The sequence below is a fragment of the Eleginops maclovinus genome, chromosome 19 (genome assembly GCF_036324505.1).
Source record: "Eleginops maclovinus isolate JMC-PN-2008 ecotype Puerto Natales chromosome 19, JC_Emac_rtc_rv5, whole genome shotgun sequence".
Taxonomy (NCBI): Eukaryota; Metazoa; Chordata; class Actinopteri; order Perciformes; family Eleginopidae; genus Eleginops; species Eleginops maclovinus.
Window position 1 is genome coordinate 2,955,980 of NC_086367.1, and position 18,048 is coordinate 2,974,027.

General features: G+C 40.1%; 1 protein-coding gene across 1 annotated transcript in view; it reads right to left on the minus strand.

The window, feature by feature from the left end:
• Positions 1 to 17,179, minus strand: part of LOC134881573 (disheveled-associated activator of morphogenesis 1-like) — a 35,996-nt gene extending 18,817 nt beyond the window's left edge. Inside the window, exons 1-15 of the mRNA XM_063909015.1 lie at positions 16,565 to 17,179; positions 9,318 to 9,516; positions 9,131 to 9,220; positions 8,496 to 8,567; positions 6,956 to 7,050; positions 6,617 to 6,836; positions 5,877 to 5,990; positions 5,608 to 5,718; positions 5,373 to 5,476; positions 5,166 to 5,232; positions 4,730 to 4,847; positions 4,500 to 4,638; positions 3,574 to 3,632; positions 2,880 to 3,067; positions 2,528 to 2,788 (exon numbers count right to left, since the gene is read on the minus strand). Of these exons, the coding sequence (XP_063765085.1) occupies positions 2,528 to 2,788; positions 2,880 to 3,067; positions 3,574 to 3,632; positions 4,500 to 4,638; positions 4,730 to 4,847; positions 5,166 to 5,232; positions 5,373 to 5,476; positions 5,608 to 5,718; positions 5,877 to 5,990; positions 6,617 to 6,836; positions 6,956 to 7,050; positions 8,496 to 8,567; positions 9,131 to 9,220; positions 9,318 to 9,503 (1,824 nt within the window). The 5' untranslated portion in view covers positions 9,504 to 9,516; positions 16,565 to 17,179. The remainder of the gene's footprint in view (positions 1 to 2,527; positions 2,789 to 2,879; positions 3,068 to 3,573; positions 3,633 to 4,499; positions 4,639 to 4,729; positions 4,848 to 5,165; positions 5,233 to 5,372; positions 5,477 to 5,607; positions 5,719 to 5,876; positions 5,991 to 6,616; positions 6,837 to 6,955; positions 7,051 to 8,495; positions 8,568 to 9,130; positions 9,221 to 9,317; positions 9,517 to 16,564) is intronic.
• Between the last annotated feature and the right edge of the window lie 869 nt (positions 17,180 to 18,048).

An 18,048-nucleotide genomic window follows, 5' to 3' on the forward strand; every position in this document is an offset into this window, starting at 1 on the left:
AACTGGAGGTCCTACAGATGTTTGTGGTGACTATGTATGACAGGTCCAGTACAGTTGCATGTGTAGATGATGCCAGACTGGAAATGTTTGCTCGGAAACAGAGGCCTTATGAAACCATTCCTCCAACTCGTGTAGCACTACTTCAGCATGTCAAGCTTGCTGCCTAGGCTGCATATGGAGTCAGACAATACTACGCCAACCAGAGACATAGAGTCCTGCTGACTGGGGATGGACAAAGAGTGGAGATACATGGAAGGTCTTCTGGACAACACTTCCACCCATTGCAGAGAGTTGCCAACAGCTGACCAAGTGTGGATGCCATTCAGAATGCCATGGAAGGTGCAAAAGCAACTGATATGTTCTTACCTGCACAAGACTATGTAGCTGCAAGGGTGAGGCTTAGGAAAAGTTCAAATTCCCTATACTTTTAGACAATTTTAGATAATCCAAATCACCCAAGTGGTGAGATTATGTGTCAAATGTCCCCATTTACAAGTCTGCATGGTGGCCATCTTGGAAAATGGGTGGCCATCTTGAATTTCAAGTGGCCCACGTACTTTTTCAAAAGAGTAATGTCTAAGGAGTATTTGGACCAAGTTTGGTGCTTGTATCACTATTTGAACGATTGTTTCACTTATCTGCTCCACTAATACCTCATTGCTTGTGGACTGGTCTAACACAATACCTGCACTATTTTACTCTCATTTAAACTACTCTATTTCATTTTGCACTATTTTTTATTTCTATTTGTATTTATTTTATTATTTTGGCTTATGCCCTTTTACAATATGTTGCCTTGTTGGAAAAGCTCGGGACCTAAGATTTTCATTGCCATAATTCAGTGGTGGGCCATCAGGGCCAGCAAGGCCTTCTCTGCTGGCCTAAACATCATCAGAATATAAATTAAATTTTGATATATTTTTTCCACAAATACGTATTAAATTATTCCCCATAGTCTATTCTCTTCATTTTATAGCGTTCGTCTTGGCTGCGCTGCTTCCAGCCTCAGAACGAGATTTGGAGGGTCTGGCCTTTATGTTAGAGCTTTTATCCAATCATATTTCAGCCATAATGTGTTGCTAGGGTCAAAGAAATCTGCCCTTAGGCCTTCAGAATCAACAGTGCGGGCAGCTGTAGCTTAAAGTGAACGCAAACAAAATTGTGGCGTTAACCAATCAGATTTCGAGGTGGCGACAACGGGCCAGCTAGCAGGCGTACGCTAACGTTAGCACGTGCACATCTTCTGATTGGATACGCACTATTGAGAGGCAGAGCTAGGCAGTAGGCAGAGCCATACAGTCTATGGGCAAAGCTAGCAAACAGAACTAGAACTTGAGCGAGCTAATTTGTGTAGATTTCTACAAGCTATTTTTTTCAACCCACAATGGCTGAAGGAGGAGAAGAGATCAATTTGGTCGAAGATATAATTACAACGCCATTTTCAAAACGAACTTTTCAAGTAAAGCTACACATCTTGAAAAGGGAACGACCAACTCCAACGCTAGCGAGCCTAGCACAGCAGGGAAACTACGAGCGGTACCCCTGGCTCACAGCCTCCGAGAGGCACTGCAAATTGTACTGCCGGGAATGCCTGGTATTTGCAACTGATCGATTTGGTGTTTGGAGCCACACTAAATTTGCAAACTTGAGTTGTCTAACCAAGGCAGCAACGAGACACCAAAGCACAGCTGGGCACTTGGAAGCACTGGTGCTTTTGAAAACCTTTGGGGACACCCGAGTGGATCTACAGCTCAACGAACAAGTGCGCAGGGAAACGGAGCTCCACAACGAAAGGGTGAACAAAAATAGGGAAATATTGAAAGACTGATTGATTGTGTGCTGTTTTTGGGTAAACAGGAACTTTCATTTAGGGGACACGATGAAAGCGCCGAGTCCAGAAACAGAGGAAACTACGTGGAGCTTCTTTCTTTTCTTGCTGAGAACAACACAGATTTGCATTACCACCTGTACACAAACAACATGTTTACTGGGATGTCAGGCAAAATACAAAACGACCTGATTTATGCTATTGCTGAAGTGATGGGAGAAGAGATCAAAATGAAGATTAAAAAAGCACCCTTTGTCGCTGTTATGGTGGACGAGACGTCAGATGTGGGTAATGTAGCACAGCTGGCACTTGTCCTGCGTTATGTGACGGACACAGGTGTCAAGGAGCGGTTTGTCAGATAATCTGATTAATTAAGTTAACTGTAAATGCTGATGTATTGATTATAAATGCTTCGGAAATATTAATATAACTCTGTTGTACTTGACTATGTTAAGGTGATGCAACGCCCGGTTATACTGCGTTTCTGTCTAAATGTATAGTTTCTAGAGCCATGGCGTCATAATGATGGTATTAAGAGGTGGAATAATTCAGGTAGGACTGTGTAGGACATCACTGAAGGCCTAGGTGTGAAATGCACGGCCCGCCACTGCCATAACTACACTGTAGCTGCTGAATGAGTGAACATTCGGGACACATCCCAAACCAACACTATGCCCTCTCTCTCAGCAACAGCAGTACCTCAGGCAGCTTGCTCCAGTTGAACGACTTCAGGGGGTTGGATGGCCGAGGAATATTCTTCCTCTGGGCTGTCGCTAGTGGAGCTCCTGGTGGAGGAGGTGGGGCAAACGGAGCCATGCCAAAACCTGGTGGGCCTCCTGGGGGAGGAGGTGGCGGAGGGGGAGGTGGTGGAGGAGGAGGAGCAAAAGGCAGGGACGGGACAGGACCTGGAGGAACTGAACCGGCATACGCCACGGGAGGTCCTCCTGGCACACTGGAGGTCTAACAAGAGAATTCATTATGAACATGGATTATACATTTAATGGCAGTATTAACACAAATCAAAAATGTTTATTGTCCCTGTGACACATACGGAGCTTTGCTGCTGCAGCCGGGCAGACAGGTCTCCCACTTGTTGTCGAGCCTGCTTGTGCTCGTTGCTTTCCCGCTCCAGTTTGTCTTTCAGCTTGTTCAGCATGACCATCATGTCGTCTTTCTCCTTGTTCTTGGCCTCACACTCCCGCTCTCTCTTTTCAAAGCGCTGCTGTAGGTTCTGGTGCTCTGGAGGGAAGGGAAGGTGGAAACATACAGCATGAGTTAACTCTCTAAACTACGGTGGAGGTATTGTTGAAGGTAGAGCAGCTAACAGCTAACAAGCATTGTTCCTGCAGCGGACTTATTTACCATTATTTTGGTTGCATTGCATGCTGGGATCCTGACGCACCAATTTGTTGATTAAATAATGAAATTAGCAAAGCACTAAATAACTCTTCATTTCCAAGATAATCAAAACTGCAAAATGTAAAACTGACTGAATAAACTGTGTGAGGGAAACTTAACCAAAACATTCAATTTATTATGTTATTGTTTGTAATTATTCTTTTGGACACAGTAACCTGCAGTGATGATGTTTTCCATCAGCAAAGAAACCTGCATAAAAAGTGTGTGTGTGTATGTGTGTGTGTGTGTGTGTGTGTGTGTGTGTGTGTGTGTGTGTGTGTGTGTGTGTGTGTGTGTGTGTGTGTGTATGTGTATGTGTGTGTGTGTGTGTGTGTGTGTGTGTTTACCTTTTCTCATTTTATCAGCTTGTTCTTTCCATTGTTTGACCTCGCTCTCTTTGATGAGCCTACAGACACGAAACGCACACATACCAAAGTTACCTCATTGACAGTTTAGTTATTTAAGATGATTTATTTTATAATTAATCATTTTGATTTAAATAATTTAATAATTACTTGTAAATAAAGCTAATGTATAATCCTCCACAGGCGTTAACACACACTCTTGTCCCAGAACACTTTTGAAAACATTTGTGCTACACTTCTATTTTACTTATTTACTTTTAAAAATGTGATTAACATTTATTGTTAATTGCACAAATCAATTTCATTTTGTGGAGTTGATAAAAGCACTATAGGGACCCTGAAAAGTGTTTTTCTCTTGTGGAATGTAATTATATAAACCATGCTTATTTAACTCATCGTTACCAAAAACGGTTTGTACAATAAGGTCAGAGATTGCTTTTTAACCATGGGTTCACACTGCCGAGAGAGAGAGAGAGAGGGAGAGAGAGAGAGAGAGAGAGAGAGAGAGAGAGATAGATAGATAGATAGATAGATAGATAGATAGATAGATAGATAGATAGATAGATAGATAGATAGATAGATAGAGAGATAGAGAGATAGATAGAGAGATAGATAGATAGATAGATAGATAGATAGATAGATAGATAGATAGATAGATAGATAGATAGATAGATAGATAGATAGATAGATAGATAGATAGATAGATAGATAGATAGATAGATAGAGATATAGATAGATAGAAAAATATACATAACACATCATGATCATTTCTGAGGTGAGAACAGCACAACCAACACTTCAAACGGATGCGGTTTACATAAAGCAGCAATAATATGATGTGACCTAAAGAAGCTAAACATCTATGACTTAATGCTCATGCCCCAAAATTAGAAACCTCTGAAACTTACATGCTTACAATGTTTCTAACGTTGAAGTCCTCCAGTGGAGCCACATCGGGGTTTTCCCCTTTGTCTGTCTGCAGAACCAACTGCTGGACGATCCGATCCAACAACACCCAGTACTGAAGTGTGGTGTTGCTCTGCTTGTCTGCAGACAAAGGGTAGAATGTTCAGATTGATGGTGATTTAAAAACAAAGGTACATTAGTAAATGATGGACAGGTGGACAACCAGTCTTACAAGGCATCATGAGGCAGTGTTGCAGTGCAGACAACAGGTGAGGGTACGCTTCAGTGTGGCTCAGATGTTTCTTGATCACGTCAAACATCTGGCTGGCACTTTTAGTTTCTACATGGACCTGAGGAGAAAGACAATTGTAAGATTTCTTAAGACATATTACACATCTGACTTGAGTTTTGACATCAAAAAGAAATGCAATATAAAAGACAAGATAGTAAAAGTGTGTTTTATATAATGGGACAGCAACACACAACAGCTGTTATGTTACTTATTTTCCTTTTTCTATAAAATTCCCATTAAGATAACAGATGGTGTTTTAAAATCTGAAATGTGTTATGTCTCTTTATCCTTACAGTAAGTGATAGTATTTCTGATGGTTAATGGAGCTAAATGAAGTGATTTCAAAAAGACATTTGGACGGTCTAAAAGGACTTACAGCATCAAACTGTTTGGACATCAGAAGCTCGTCTTCATTCCTCAACATCTCAAAGAAGTCTAAATGTCTGGAAACAGCAAAAACAGAGTGGAATGGAATCAAAGTTTGTCAAAGAACGTATATATATATTCCCTTGAACTCTCACATATTTGTTAATAATTTGAGTATTGATGTTTAAAAATCTTTAGGTGTGTCTCATTTACGAACCTGTTCAGGATGGCGTTGTCATTAGAGTGTAACTTGTCAATGATGGGCTGAATGCCCAACATCAGGAACTCATAACGTAAGTGGATACGGAACTCCAGACTGCTCTGAAAACATACACAACATTTTCAGGTTGAGATATTCTCCCGGAGAGAAGTACTTGCTTGAGACAAAAACGATCATCACTTTAGCTCTTTCTAGATCTCTGCAGAAGTAAGACAGATGGATGGTTCCTCACCTCTCCTGCTCCCTGACTGAGCACAGCATTGATGAAGGACATGATGGCCGTCTTCAGGTTAACTTCATCTCTGTAGCGGCCCGTGGATCTGTCCAAGTCATTCAGCAAGGTCTGCACACATAACAGAACTTATAAGGGTTGCATAAAACTTAGTTGTGTAGGAAAATAGGTGTTGATCACTTAGAATTGTAATGTAAGATGATACACATTTAATATGTGTTTTGTGTATAAAATGTTGATAAAATCATTGTGAAAAAAAAAAAGCAGACCTGAAAGCGCGTTCTCTCCGAGGCAAATTTCTGGTAGTGCAGCATGGCCTCTAGAACCTTCTTATGGCCTCCTGGAACCAAACATACTGCACCAAGGATCTCTAACACTGCAACCTAGGGAGAGAAAAAGAATCACATTATAAGAAGGATCATTCTGATAGGCCAAGAATGTGTGAGAAATACACAGCGTCGTCTTGGTTGTGCATTTGAACATTGTCCTGTTGGAAGGTCGGAAGTAACCAGAGCCTCGATAAATTGCCCGTAAGCATGTCTAGGGTCGTGAAGCGAATGTAAGTTGCTTTGAATGAAAAGCTAAAATAACGTGTCCTAAGAATCCTCCTCAAAAACACAAGATTTTTCCTTTATTATATATATCGGAATATCTTAGACTTTATATAAACAGGGGTATGTCCATCAAAATCACAACTAATCAATTAAGGAGCAACACCTCAATGATGATCAAGAGAAATGGGAAGCACTTGAGCTTCATTTTAAGAGTCATAGCAATGAGGTACAAGTAGCTCAGTCCACAGGGACTTGGCTTGGGCCCACTGATAATCACTGGTTCATGTTCCCCACATGGATCATGAAAAAATAAATTGAATACTAGCTGGCAAATTCCCTTCTTACCCTTGTGTATTTCAGGTATGATAAGTGAAAGTGTAATTTCCTAATGTAGGATTAAGAAAGTATGTCATCTTCTTCTATCTTTGTCATTATGGGATATTGAATGCCTGAACCTTGGTTTTGATGCTTTCAGTGGTGAGACTCTGTGCGATGATGTTGATGCTCTCAGAGTGACCGAGCACATGAGCCCTGCCCTGGGAGTTGTTCATCAGAGCCTTGATGCAGCCGATCAGGGAGGTGTGGATCTGAGAGTTGGTGGTCTCATAGTCCATTGACTTGAGGAAATTCAGGATGCAAGACAGGCCGTCCAATTCAATGAACCGCGTCACAAACCTGGTGGAGGTGAGTCACAAGGTGAGGGTTATTATTTACATCACTGCAGTACATGGGAAAAAGAAACAAAGCTTAAGGTTATGTTCATTTTCTTAGGATAACTTCGACTGGGTCTGTACCTCATCGGCTGTGTCCTCAGTGCCGTCTTCAGGCCATCTGCGATTTTATGATTTCCCTGCTCTTCGTCATCCTCCAGTGACAGCAGAGTCTTCCTCTGGCAAGAGAAGGGTTGAAAAAAAAAACCGCTTTACAACTTTTCAGAAATTGTTGGACGCGAATAACTAAAAATTGGGAAGTACCAAAAGCTGCACAGATTGTCTCTTTATACATGCACAGATGTTCTGCAGGATGTGTACCACATAAGAAAGTAATCTACTGTCAGCCATCCTTAAAGGTCCCCACTTATGCAAAGTGCACTTTGTGATGTCTTTTATACATAAATATGTGTCCCCGGTGTGCAAGTAGACTCACAAAGTGTCAGAAAATATAACCCTCTCTCTTTTCCTCCTTATCCATATCTTTAACAAACGAGCTGATCCAGATTTGCTTCGGTTATGATGTCATAACCGAAATGTGGGCTGGCTTTACATTGAACTCCTGCCAACGGCCCACCCACATGACACGTCCCAACCTATCGTCCCCCATATACCGTCAGTGAGCTGAATGCCCTTCGCAGCAGCTCTGTGTGTCTGTGTGTTCAGCAGGATGTCTGCAGGAGGGACTTAGAGTTGTTGTAAATATAATACATATAATGTCTCTGTTCTAGTGGTAAACACTGAGAAAGAACATGTCAAGCTATGTGCTTTATCAGAAACAATGCAAGATGTGTATCAGTTTCAGCTCAAATTTAAAGCGACAGTCACAGAATCAGCACTTCAGGAACAGGGCTGAAACAGAGGGGGATGAGGCATGCTACAATGGAGGATCTGTTTGGTATTTTGAGCAAAACATTACAATATATTGTTCAAATATAGCATAATAGGATACCTTTAAGGAGGCTCATGAAGACATAACGTACACCTGACAAATGCATGTTTGAGGCCAATATATAAACCCTATTCAATACTGATGGCAGTAGTATGATATGAGGGGACAGAGGTCCGGACCTCTGTAATCATTTCCTGAAAAAACAACATCTGCATGACAGAGGACACCCGCTAGAAAAAAGACAGAAAGCTCTCTGTTTCTGTTCACTGCTGGTAGAGCTGTGTCTGATTAGAGACTGGAGAAGTCTGGACTTTTCCATTGAATTGAGTTCCTTTCTAGTTCTTTGCTGGGGCTAGTTTGGTTTACAGTTGGTTAAACTTGCAAACCCCTTAACAACCAGTTAGCTTTTCGATCGACCAGAGCCCGAGAAGAGCCGCATCATGAATATCCATCGAAGTTGTACTCTCTAAATTTACAAAGACATTTTTATATATATATATATATTTACGTCTTATAATTATCTTATACTCTTCTCTAGAGTTTAGCATACTGTCGCCTCACGCTAGCTGCCACTGTATAGTAGTAATTCACTGACTGTCCCACCAGTAATATCCCCTGATGCATATTTCCCAATGAATGTATATCTTTTTCCTTTTATAGTACTTTTTGTGTAGAACAGGCATAAAATCCAAGTCTGCGTCATGGATAAAGTTGGAACAGGTTGTAACTCACAGCGGCCAGGGACCTGAGCTGGTCAATATAATACTCTGGCCATCTGGTTGCTCCATTGTTCTCCTCTGCCTCCTGCAACACACATATGCAGACACACAGCACAGGGTCATGGATATGCATACAGACAGTATTCTACGGTACACAACAAATCCAAGTGTCAGGTAGTAGTTAAGCAGCAACAGAATAAGAATGAAAAACAGGACAGTATGGTTTCACACAGGATAATCAAATTAACTACATTGAAATTAAAATATGTACAGGTAAATATCTTATTTACTAATAAGCACTTTATCAAAATAATTGAAAATCGGAAGCTGCAGCTGCTCCATAAAAGTGAATGCACTTTTTTAAAAACTTTATTGACCAATTATATCAATATAAAATAAAAATGCACATAAACATCCATGTTACAAGTGGTCCTTCAGGAAGTAAAGTAATCACAAAAGGTGTACAATTCTTGGGCTTTGCCACGTCAGCATAATTGTATATTGTTTTGTATGATATCATTTCATTTAGGAAGGCAATAGAAAAGGATTAGCAACTTCAGCAATTCTTACCCAAGTAAAAAGCAGCTGCCCAAAGTCTACACATAACTTCCAATACTGATTGATTGAGGGCTAGTTATCATTTCTTACCAGTTTCTTGCCACAGTAGATCTGCCACTTCTTCTCTGCTGGCAGAGAAAACATGGCGGCTCTGTGTTCATCTGTAAGATCCAGTTCATCCTGGGACAGAAGAAAGAAGAGATGGATGTGTCACTAGAAGGTAGCTGTTGAATAATGACCGATGTTTGAATGCACATGGAGTAGAACATTGACTCACCACCAGCTCAGTGAACAGAGAGTCCAGCTCTTGAACGGGGGGCATTGGCAGGGTGGGCTCCAGTACAGCAGCATTGTTGGGGTTGTCATGACAGTAGGTTATCTCTGGCTGTTCACTACCTCTAAAGCAACAAGAAAATATAGAGGATATGCCATGTCCCTGGGGCTGCTTCATCCGGATTGCCATGGTTACAGCACAACTATTGAGCAAAAGACAAGACAATAATTACAAATCAAATGTTACTGATCCTGATGCAATTTGCAGCAACTTCGTTTTTCCTGACGTTTGTCTTAGGAGATTCAACTGGAGGCGGGGCTTAATGAAAACGCCTGGTGTTTGGGCCCCAAGGATGTGGAAGATTGCAAGGAAAACACCAGGGAAGATCTGGGTGTTTTTGTTCTCAAGAGGCAACATTTGCTTCATGTGCCACTGAGCAACTTTCATGGGAAAGAACGTTTTCTAAATACAACCTTGGTTTTTCGTGACTGTCTTGATTGTCTGTCCTTGTCTTATTAGTTTAACCTGTCCCCAATTTGCCCTGCAACCACCTGACATCCTATACACCTCAACTTCATCTCCTCATTAGTTCTACTTGTATCAGGTTATATTTTTTGTTGAGTCTTAGTCTGATTCATGTTTGTCGTACATCGGGAGGTTCTGTTCTGTTTTGCCTTGCCTACTCTGGACCAAGCCTTTAACATCTTCTTGGAGCAAGTGGATCTTAGACGGATACTTTTAACAGAAACTATCTTTATGTAAGGCTTTGCCCAGTCAAAACATAACTTGGCGATGTACAACAAAGCAGACTTAACAAAAACCAACAGGTGAAAATAATAAAGCTAGGTGAGAACATCAAAACAGGATGTAAAACAATGACAGAAATGTAAAAAAAGGCTTGATTCAGGGGGAGAACACTCGTAAGGTGATTTGATTTGTAAGCGGCCAAAATGTCATTTTTTTTCTCAGAACACGAAGCAATATTCTGGATAAAAGGCATAGACTTATAGATATACAATAGATGTATAACAGTAATATGACCTTCTACAAAGTATTCGAACAACTTGACCTAAAAGTACAATGAGTTGCATTAAACCTGTTGGAGGACAAGTGAATACTGTTTTCCATTCCATTGGAGGTGTGTTGGGGTGGGATCTCCTAATGACCCAACAGGACAGGATGAATTATTACAGGAAGTAAAACTTGTTTGACTGTGCATGTGAAGACATACTTAAAAAAATTAAACTGAGCAAATGGCTAAAAAATGCACACATATTGAATTATGGTTACAGTTTTGAATCTGGTTAACCTGATGCTGAGCACTTTATCCTCCCATAGTGACACAATCTACATGTTTAGCTGACTTTTTATTAAAATGAGAAATTCAATTGTTGTATGTTGTTCCATCTAACACTCATATAACATGTGTTTTACTGGCTAAAAGAAGGAGACATACTTTATTAATCCCTGTGGGTAAAATGAACTATGATAAATAACTATGGTCACTTGCGGAGACTTCTGACTTTTCACATGTTTACGGTAAAGATGAAGGTTAGACAAACCATTAAATCCCCAACAACACAATGGTCTCATACCTGGCCCTTCCTCAGCCCAATGTCAATTAATGTAACAACCAATAAGTATTATCCATGCATTATTACCACACACTAACCCTAACCCACGGATACATCACCACATAAAAATCACCCACGAACAACACACGCAATCACTTGGGTGTGATTGACTGGAAGAGTTGTTGTTCACATGTTGTTGAGTCATGAGGTGTGGCCAGGTGTTCATCTATCACAGAGATCCATCATTCATACTAGGATAGTCTTATGATAGAAACAGCACTGTGGTATGCTGGAACAATAGTTTCAGTGTAGATGGGAATTACAGCAACACACCAAGGACCTGGCACAGTCATAGAGTGCTGATGGTACAACGTAACAAGAATTACCTTTTTCATACACAAGTTATGAGGAAATACACTGCAGTGATGTGTGGTTCTAAGTGGGGAATCTCAATAGTTATGATGATTTATATGACACAGTTAATGAAATACTCGGGTCTGATAGGACAATTTTGACGTTCCAGAGGTTGTTTATTCCTGCTAACAGACTGCTGCTAAGTAGAACAGATCGTTGCTAAGGAGGATTTTGTGCTTTTGTGGGGACACTGGAAGTAAACACTAAAGGGAACATCAGAAGAACACAGACAGGAAGTAACACTAAAGTGAACAACAGAAGAAGACAGACAGGAAGTAAACACTAAAGGGAACAACAGAAGAAGACGGACAGGAAGTAAACACTAAAGGGAACAGCAGAAGAAGACAGACTGGAGATAAACACTAAAGGGAACCGCAGAAAAAGACAGACTGGAGGTAAACACTAACAAGAATAAGAGAAGAAGAAAGACTGGAAGTAAACACTAAAGGGAACAGCAGAAGAAGACAGACAGGAAGTGAACACTAAAGGGAACAACAGAAGAAAACAGACAGGAAGTAAACACTAAAGGGAACAACAGAAGAAGACAGACAGGAAGTAAACACTAAAGGGAACAGCAGAAGAAGACAGACTGGAAGTAAACACTAAAGGGAACAACAGAAGAAGACAGACAGGAAGTAAACACTAAAGGGAACAACAGAAGAAGACAGACAGGAAGTAAACATTAAAGGGAACAGCAGAAGAAGACATATTGGAAGTAAACACTAAAGGGAACAGCAGAAGAACACAGACAGGAAGTAACACTAAAGTGAAACAACAGAAGACAGACAGGAAGTAAACATTAAAGGGAACAGCAGAAGAAGACATATTGGAAGTAAACACTAAAGGGAACATCAGAAGAACACAGACAGGAAGTAACACTAAAGTGAAACAACAGAAGAAGACAGACAGGAAGTAAACATTAAAGGGAACAGCAGAAGAAGACATATTGGAAGTAAACACTAAAGGGAACATCAGAAGAACACAGACAGGAAGTAACACTAAAGTGAAACAACAGAAGAAGACAGACAGGAAGTAAACACCAAAGGGAACAACAGAAGAAGACAGACAGGAAGTAAACACTAAAGGGAACAGCAGAAGAAGACAGACTGGAAGTAAACACTAAAGGGAACAACAGAAGAAGACAGACAGGAAGTAAACACTAAAGGGAACAACAGAAGAAGACAGACAGGAAGTAAACACTAAAGGGAACAACAGAAGAAGACAGACAGGAAGTAAACATTAAAGGGAACAGCAGAAGAAGACATATTGGAAGTAAACACTAAAGGGAACATCAGAAGAACACAGACAGGAAGTAACACTAAAGTGAAACAACAGAAGAAGACAGACAGGAAGTAAACATTAAAGGGAACAGCAGAAGAAGACATATTGGAAGTAAACACTAAAGGGAACATCAGAAGAACACAGACAGGAAGTAACACTAAAGTGAAACAACAGAAGAAGACAGACAGGAAGTAAACATTAAAGGGAACAGCAGAAGAAGACATATTGGAAGTAAACACTAAAGGGAACATCAGAAGAACACAGACAGGAAGTAACACTAAAGTGAAACAACAGAAGAAGACAGACAGGAAGTAAACACTAAAGGGAACAGCAGAAGAAGACAGACTGGGGGTAAACACTAACAAGAACAAGAGAAGAAGACAGACAGGAAGTAAACATTAAAGGGAGCAGCAGAAGAAGACATACTGGAAGTAAACACTAAAGGGAACAACAGAAGAACACAAACAGGAAGTAAACACTAAAGGGAACAGCAGAAGAACACAGACAGGAAGTCAACACCAAAGGGAACAACAGAAGAAGACAGACAGGAAGTAAACACTAAAGGGAACAACAGAAGAAGACAAACAGGAAGTAAACATTAAAGGGAGCAGCAGAAGAAGACATACTGGAAGTAAACACTAAAGGGAACAACAGAAGAAGACAAACAGGAAGTAAACACTAAAGGGAACAACAGAAGAAGACGGACAGGAATTAAACACTAAAGGGAACAGCAGAAGAAGACAGACTGGGGGTATACACTAACAAGAACAAGAGAAGAAGACAGACAGGAAGTAAACACTAAAGGGAACAACAGAAGAAGACAAACAGGAAGTAGACACTGAAGGGAACAACAGAAGAAGACAGACAGGAAGTACACACTAAAGGGAACAGCAGAAGAGACACGGGGTATGGTCGAATAGTCAGTATATCTTAGGAAGGCTCCTAACGGAGTGGAATGACCTGGAAGATCCTCAGTGGCCGCCATGATAAGAGCTGTTCGAATTCTCTTGATGGTAGGAAAGGAGCTCTGAAACTTCCTTTATAACCTCCTTTAGGACTCACTGGACCTTCTTTACGAAAGGAAAGGAGAAAATGCTCTCCCACAATGCCTTGCGGCCACAACATTTGCCATGACACAACATTCGGCCGTTCACGGAAACAGCCGATCGTGACGGAGAAATGCGTTTCATGAAAGTTACGGTGCTTATTAAGCAGTTTAAAACACCGTAACTTGCTTTAGTGCTCCGTTTTGAACGTTCAGTTGTATATCAATCAAAAGGAGGAATATGAACGTTACTTTTTAACTGAAATGATCAGATAAAGTCCACATTTCAGTGTTTACTGAGCTGTGTGGGGTTTCTGAAACGCTTTAAAACATGTTTTAATGGTGATATACAAAGTGATAGATTAAGGCATAACAAGTTTATAATAAATACATTTATATTTATTTTAAAACATTTCATATAATCGTACGTATTGGGATTCATGTGGGTTACTGTGTGGACCGGAGGGTGACGGTGACAAGCATAAGTTTCACTTTCCTTTTTTATTTCAATTCCAACCTTTGTAATGAAGAATATATGTCTCTCTGTTGTGCTCGTTCATAAAGCATAAAACAACACTATCAGAGAGCACGGTGTAGAGTAGATGCGCTTTCAGTTGTCCGCTTTATAGAAGCTGTAGTTCCCCACAGCAGACGCACATTAATAACGTCCTTCATCTTCAACACGTGGGATAGTGTAAGTGCAGTCGGATTCTCAAAGCACCGCAGTCTCTTTTCCTTAGTCCTTTTGAATTCTCCTGTCCACTATTCCTTAACCCTGTGACGTTTCACGTATAATAGATAGGAATACATGATAGGAGCTGATGTTTTGACTATTTGACCGTACCCAGGAAGTAAACACTAACGGGAACAGCAGAAGACGACAGACTGGAAGTAAAATCTAAAGGGGACAGCAGTTGAACACAGATAGGAAGTAAACCCCTAAGGGAACAGTAGAAGTAGACAGACAGGAAGTAAACACTAACAGGAACACAGTATGGGCTTTGGCAGTGTTTAAAGGATGGTTCATGGAAAATAAATGTGAACAGACTTGGACAGTTACAGAAAATGTCGATCAGTGCTGCCGTTATTTTAAGTTACATTGATGTCGCTGCAGTTTCAGCCATTGGTACACAGTGGAACAGACTATTTTTAAATCAATATTGGTCGTCAAGTTGTAGGTTTATTTAGTAGATATCTGTGTTTATGGAAAAAGTTCTTTGAAGGGTCGTATAGACTGGAGAAGCGCTATATAAATGCATTGGTCTCTTGAAATCATAACATACAGTCATCTGCAAACTGTCAGATACAGTATATCGACTCGCAGTCGAGCTCTCATAGGCACACAAAGAACAAATGCACAAATAAACACAAGTACTTTGACTCTTTCTGATATATAGCTGATGTTCATGCATGTGTTGTTTATACTTGAACATGTGCTCGTTGCATGTGTTCGAGTATAAGCATGTGATTGCTCTTATTATGATCAGAGCTGTGTGTGTATACTTATGTTGTGTATGGATTGATGACGGGGATATAATTCATCATGCTGCTCAGAGTGCGCAGGCTTTAATCAACATCATCGACCCATGAGAGGAATGTGTGTTCTCTAGCCCGCTTCCACGCAGATCAGAGGTCAGTGCCAGCTACAGACAGCAGGGATTAACTCTCACTCCAAAACAATTCCGTCAGTAAATATCTGCCCGAGGGTGTTTTTTCCTAACAATAATGTGTGTTGTTGATGAGGCCGCTAAGCTTCTGTAGCGGTCTCTTTTCTCTCCTGGTGACACATTTCCATCTGTAGCAGTTATGTGGTCTACCCTCTCACAGTGCGAGACTGGCTGATTTATTAACTTGTCCTAGTGTCAACATATCTAATGAAAAAACCCAAACCAACAATGTGTCAATACTTTCTGAACCTTCCTGTTCTGGTTTTGGCTCCTCCAAGCCCAATGGTTCCTACTGAAAACATCAACCTTAACCCATATGCAGTTCATTTCTTTAAAAAAACTCAAAAGCAGCAGGTCATTGCAGATTGGTACTTTAGCAGGAGGAAATAATGTATATTACTCATCGGCATTTGGCGCTCTAATGAGTATTTGATGCAGGAGGATGGTAAGAGTAAGGGTCCATTGCTTTGATCAGATCTTTCCAATATTGTCCCAAATAATGTTAAGTGTTATAGGTCAGAGGTATAGGGTCATGGCATTACAAATTCATTACTATACCAGAACCTGTGAGTGTTCTGTTGTTGTGTTCAGAACTCTATGGAAACTGCAAATGACTGATTTACCTACGTCCTCTGAATTTCACTACAGGTGTTTAAATACAGGCTACCATGTTGCAAACAAATAAATCACACAGTCTATTAAATATGTTATAGTATTATTATTTAGTTCATTAATTCTCCTTTCCAATAAATTGCCCAGTGGTAGAGCTCTGTATCTACATTAAAAACAGAGGTGAAATGTAGCCTTAAATCACATTTACTTAAGTAGGATTTTGAGCTACTTGTACTTCCCTTGAGTCATTTATTCTTTCATGCCACTTTTTACTTTCTCCTCTACATTTCACAGCAGAAATATACTTTTTAGCTTTGGTTAAGTCACAAATTATTTTTTCACGTTAAAAGAACATGCGTTTCTACTTCTCAAATATAAAGAGCTCTCTTTTAAAGTTCTCACTTTGGGATCTGGATAATTGTGACAGCATTTCTTACTAATTTTACAAACCAAAAACTGTATTAACTTGTACTTATACTTCTTCTATCACTGCATTTAAATAAGTGTTGGACCCAGTACTGGTTAGTTCTATATCAAACTGTAAATTGAAAGCTGTAAAACGGGACATAGACGTTAAAAATGACAGATAATAATTATTTTTAAAGACATGGTGGAATTTGTCCTCTTCCTCTACATAAATCTTCTCAGCCTCCTTACCTTTTTGACCCCGTCTATGCGCTGCAGCGAGAGGCCATGCTGAGCTCCAGCAGTGTGTCAGGTGTCAGATCAAATCACTCACTCTGCTGTCACTGTAGCTCAAAATCCAGCGTCATTACACCATTTCAACAGCATATTATCACTGAACACTACACTTGACTTTTTCTGACAATATATCTATATGACACAAAGAAATATAACATAAAAAAAGGTAGTAAAAGTCAAATAGTGATGCTGAAATGGACTTTAAGCTGTCATCAACATAAATAGAGACACAAATCTGAAACGGAACGTCTTTGAGAGTTGAATTCAAAATGTTGCCAACGTAATCCACAAGAAGTTTGTTCAGTTAGAAAGTGGCAGGTAAAATAAATCCATGAGCAAAAGAAGTCATCAAGAACCGGTTGAGTCAGAGATTTCCTAAACAGTTTGGCAGGAGCCCTCAGGTGTCTAGGAAAATCAAATCCTCTGTCATTGTCTTCATGTATCCGTACAGCTCCTGCTTTCGTCTCTGTGTTCTTCCTTTTCTGTTTCCATTCTGATCCAATGACAGTTGTCAGTGTGGGTCTGTCAGGACATTGAGAAAAACTGACAGATCAGCCCGGGTGAGAGTATGTAGTTCAAAACACACACTACTGCATTCCTGGTGGAGGCTGTCACACCCAGACCTCACCCACTGCTGTGTGTGTGTGTGTGTGTGTGTGTGTGTGTGTGTGTGTGTGTGTGTGTGTGTGTGTGTGTGTGTGTGTGTGTGTGTGTGTGTGTGTGTGTGTGTGTGAGAGAGAGAGAGGGAGAGAGAGAGGCGTGACGGTCTTTGTGAATCTGCAGCGTCTCATCATGTTTAGTGACGACATTTGGTAGAAAGGATATTGAGCTAATTAGCATTTGCATTAGCATACTGGCACAGCCTTCCCTCATATGACTGTACTATTTAACCAACAAACTGGAAGTCATGAGTACAGGCCTGACTGTCAGTGATGAAAGACTTTTCAAAGTGTTTTTCAATCAGAAACTTTCCTTAAAAAAAAAAAAGGTTCCTTTAAAACTGTAACTTTTTTTACAGAATTTCTGTAAGAATGTACGGATGAAGGCATTGGGTTAAACATAACACTTTATTTACTAATTTCATTAAGTTTGTTCAATAATTGTTTGACACAGGTCTAGAAGATCTTCTATGCTCACATATTTTGTAAGCTTTCAGGGTTCTTTTTAAAAACTTTAATTAATTACGATGAGGTAAGGTGATGTTATAATATATACACTCATATTGTAGTGAAGGATGGCATACATTACTATGATTGCCACATGGGAATAGACTACTATTCATCATATTAGTAACTTTTCATCAGTTACGCCATAAATTGCACAAAAAATACAATTTACAAAAGTATCTCACAAGAGAACTTTGCTAGTTCTCCATAAACTATTGATGCCTCTTAGGAGCGACAAAAGCAAGAGAAATTGTGAAAAAGTTTTAGTATTTA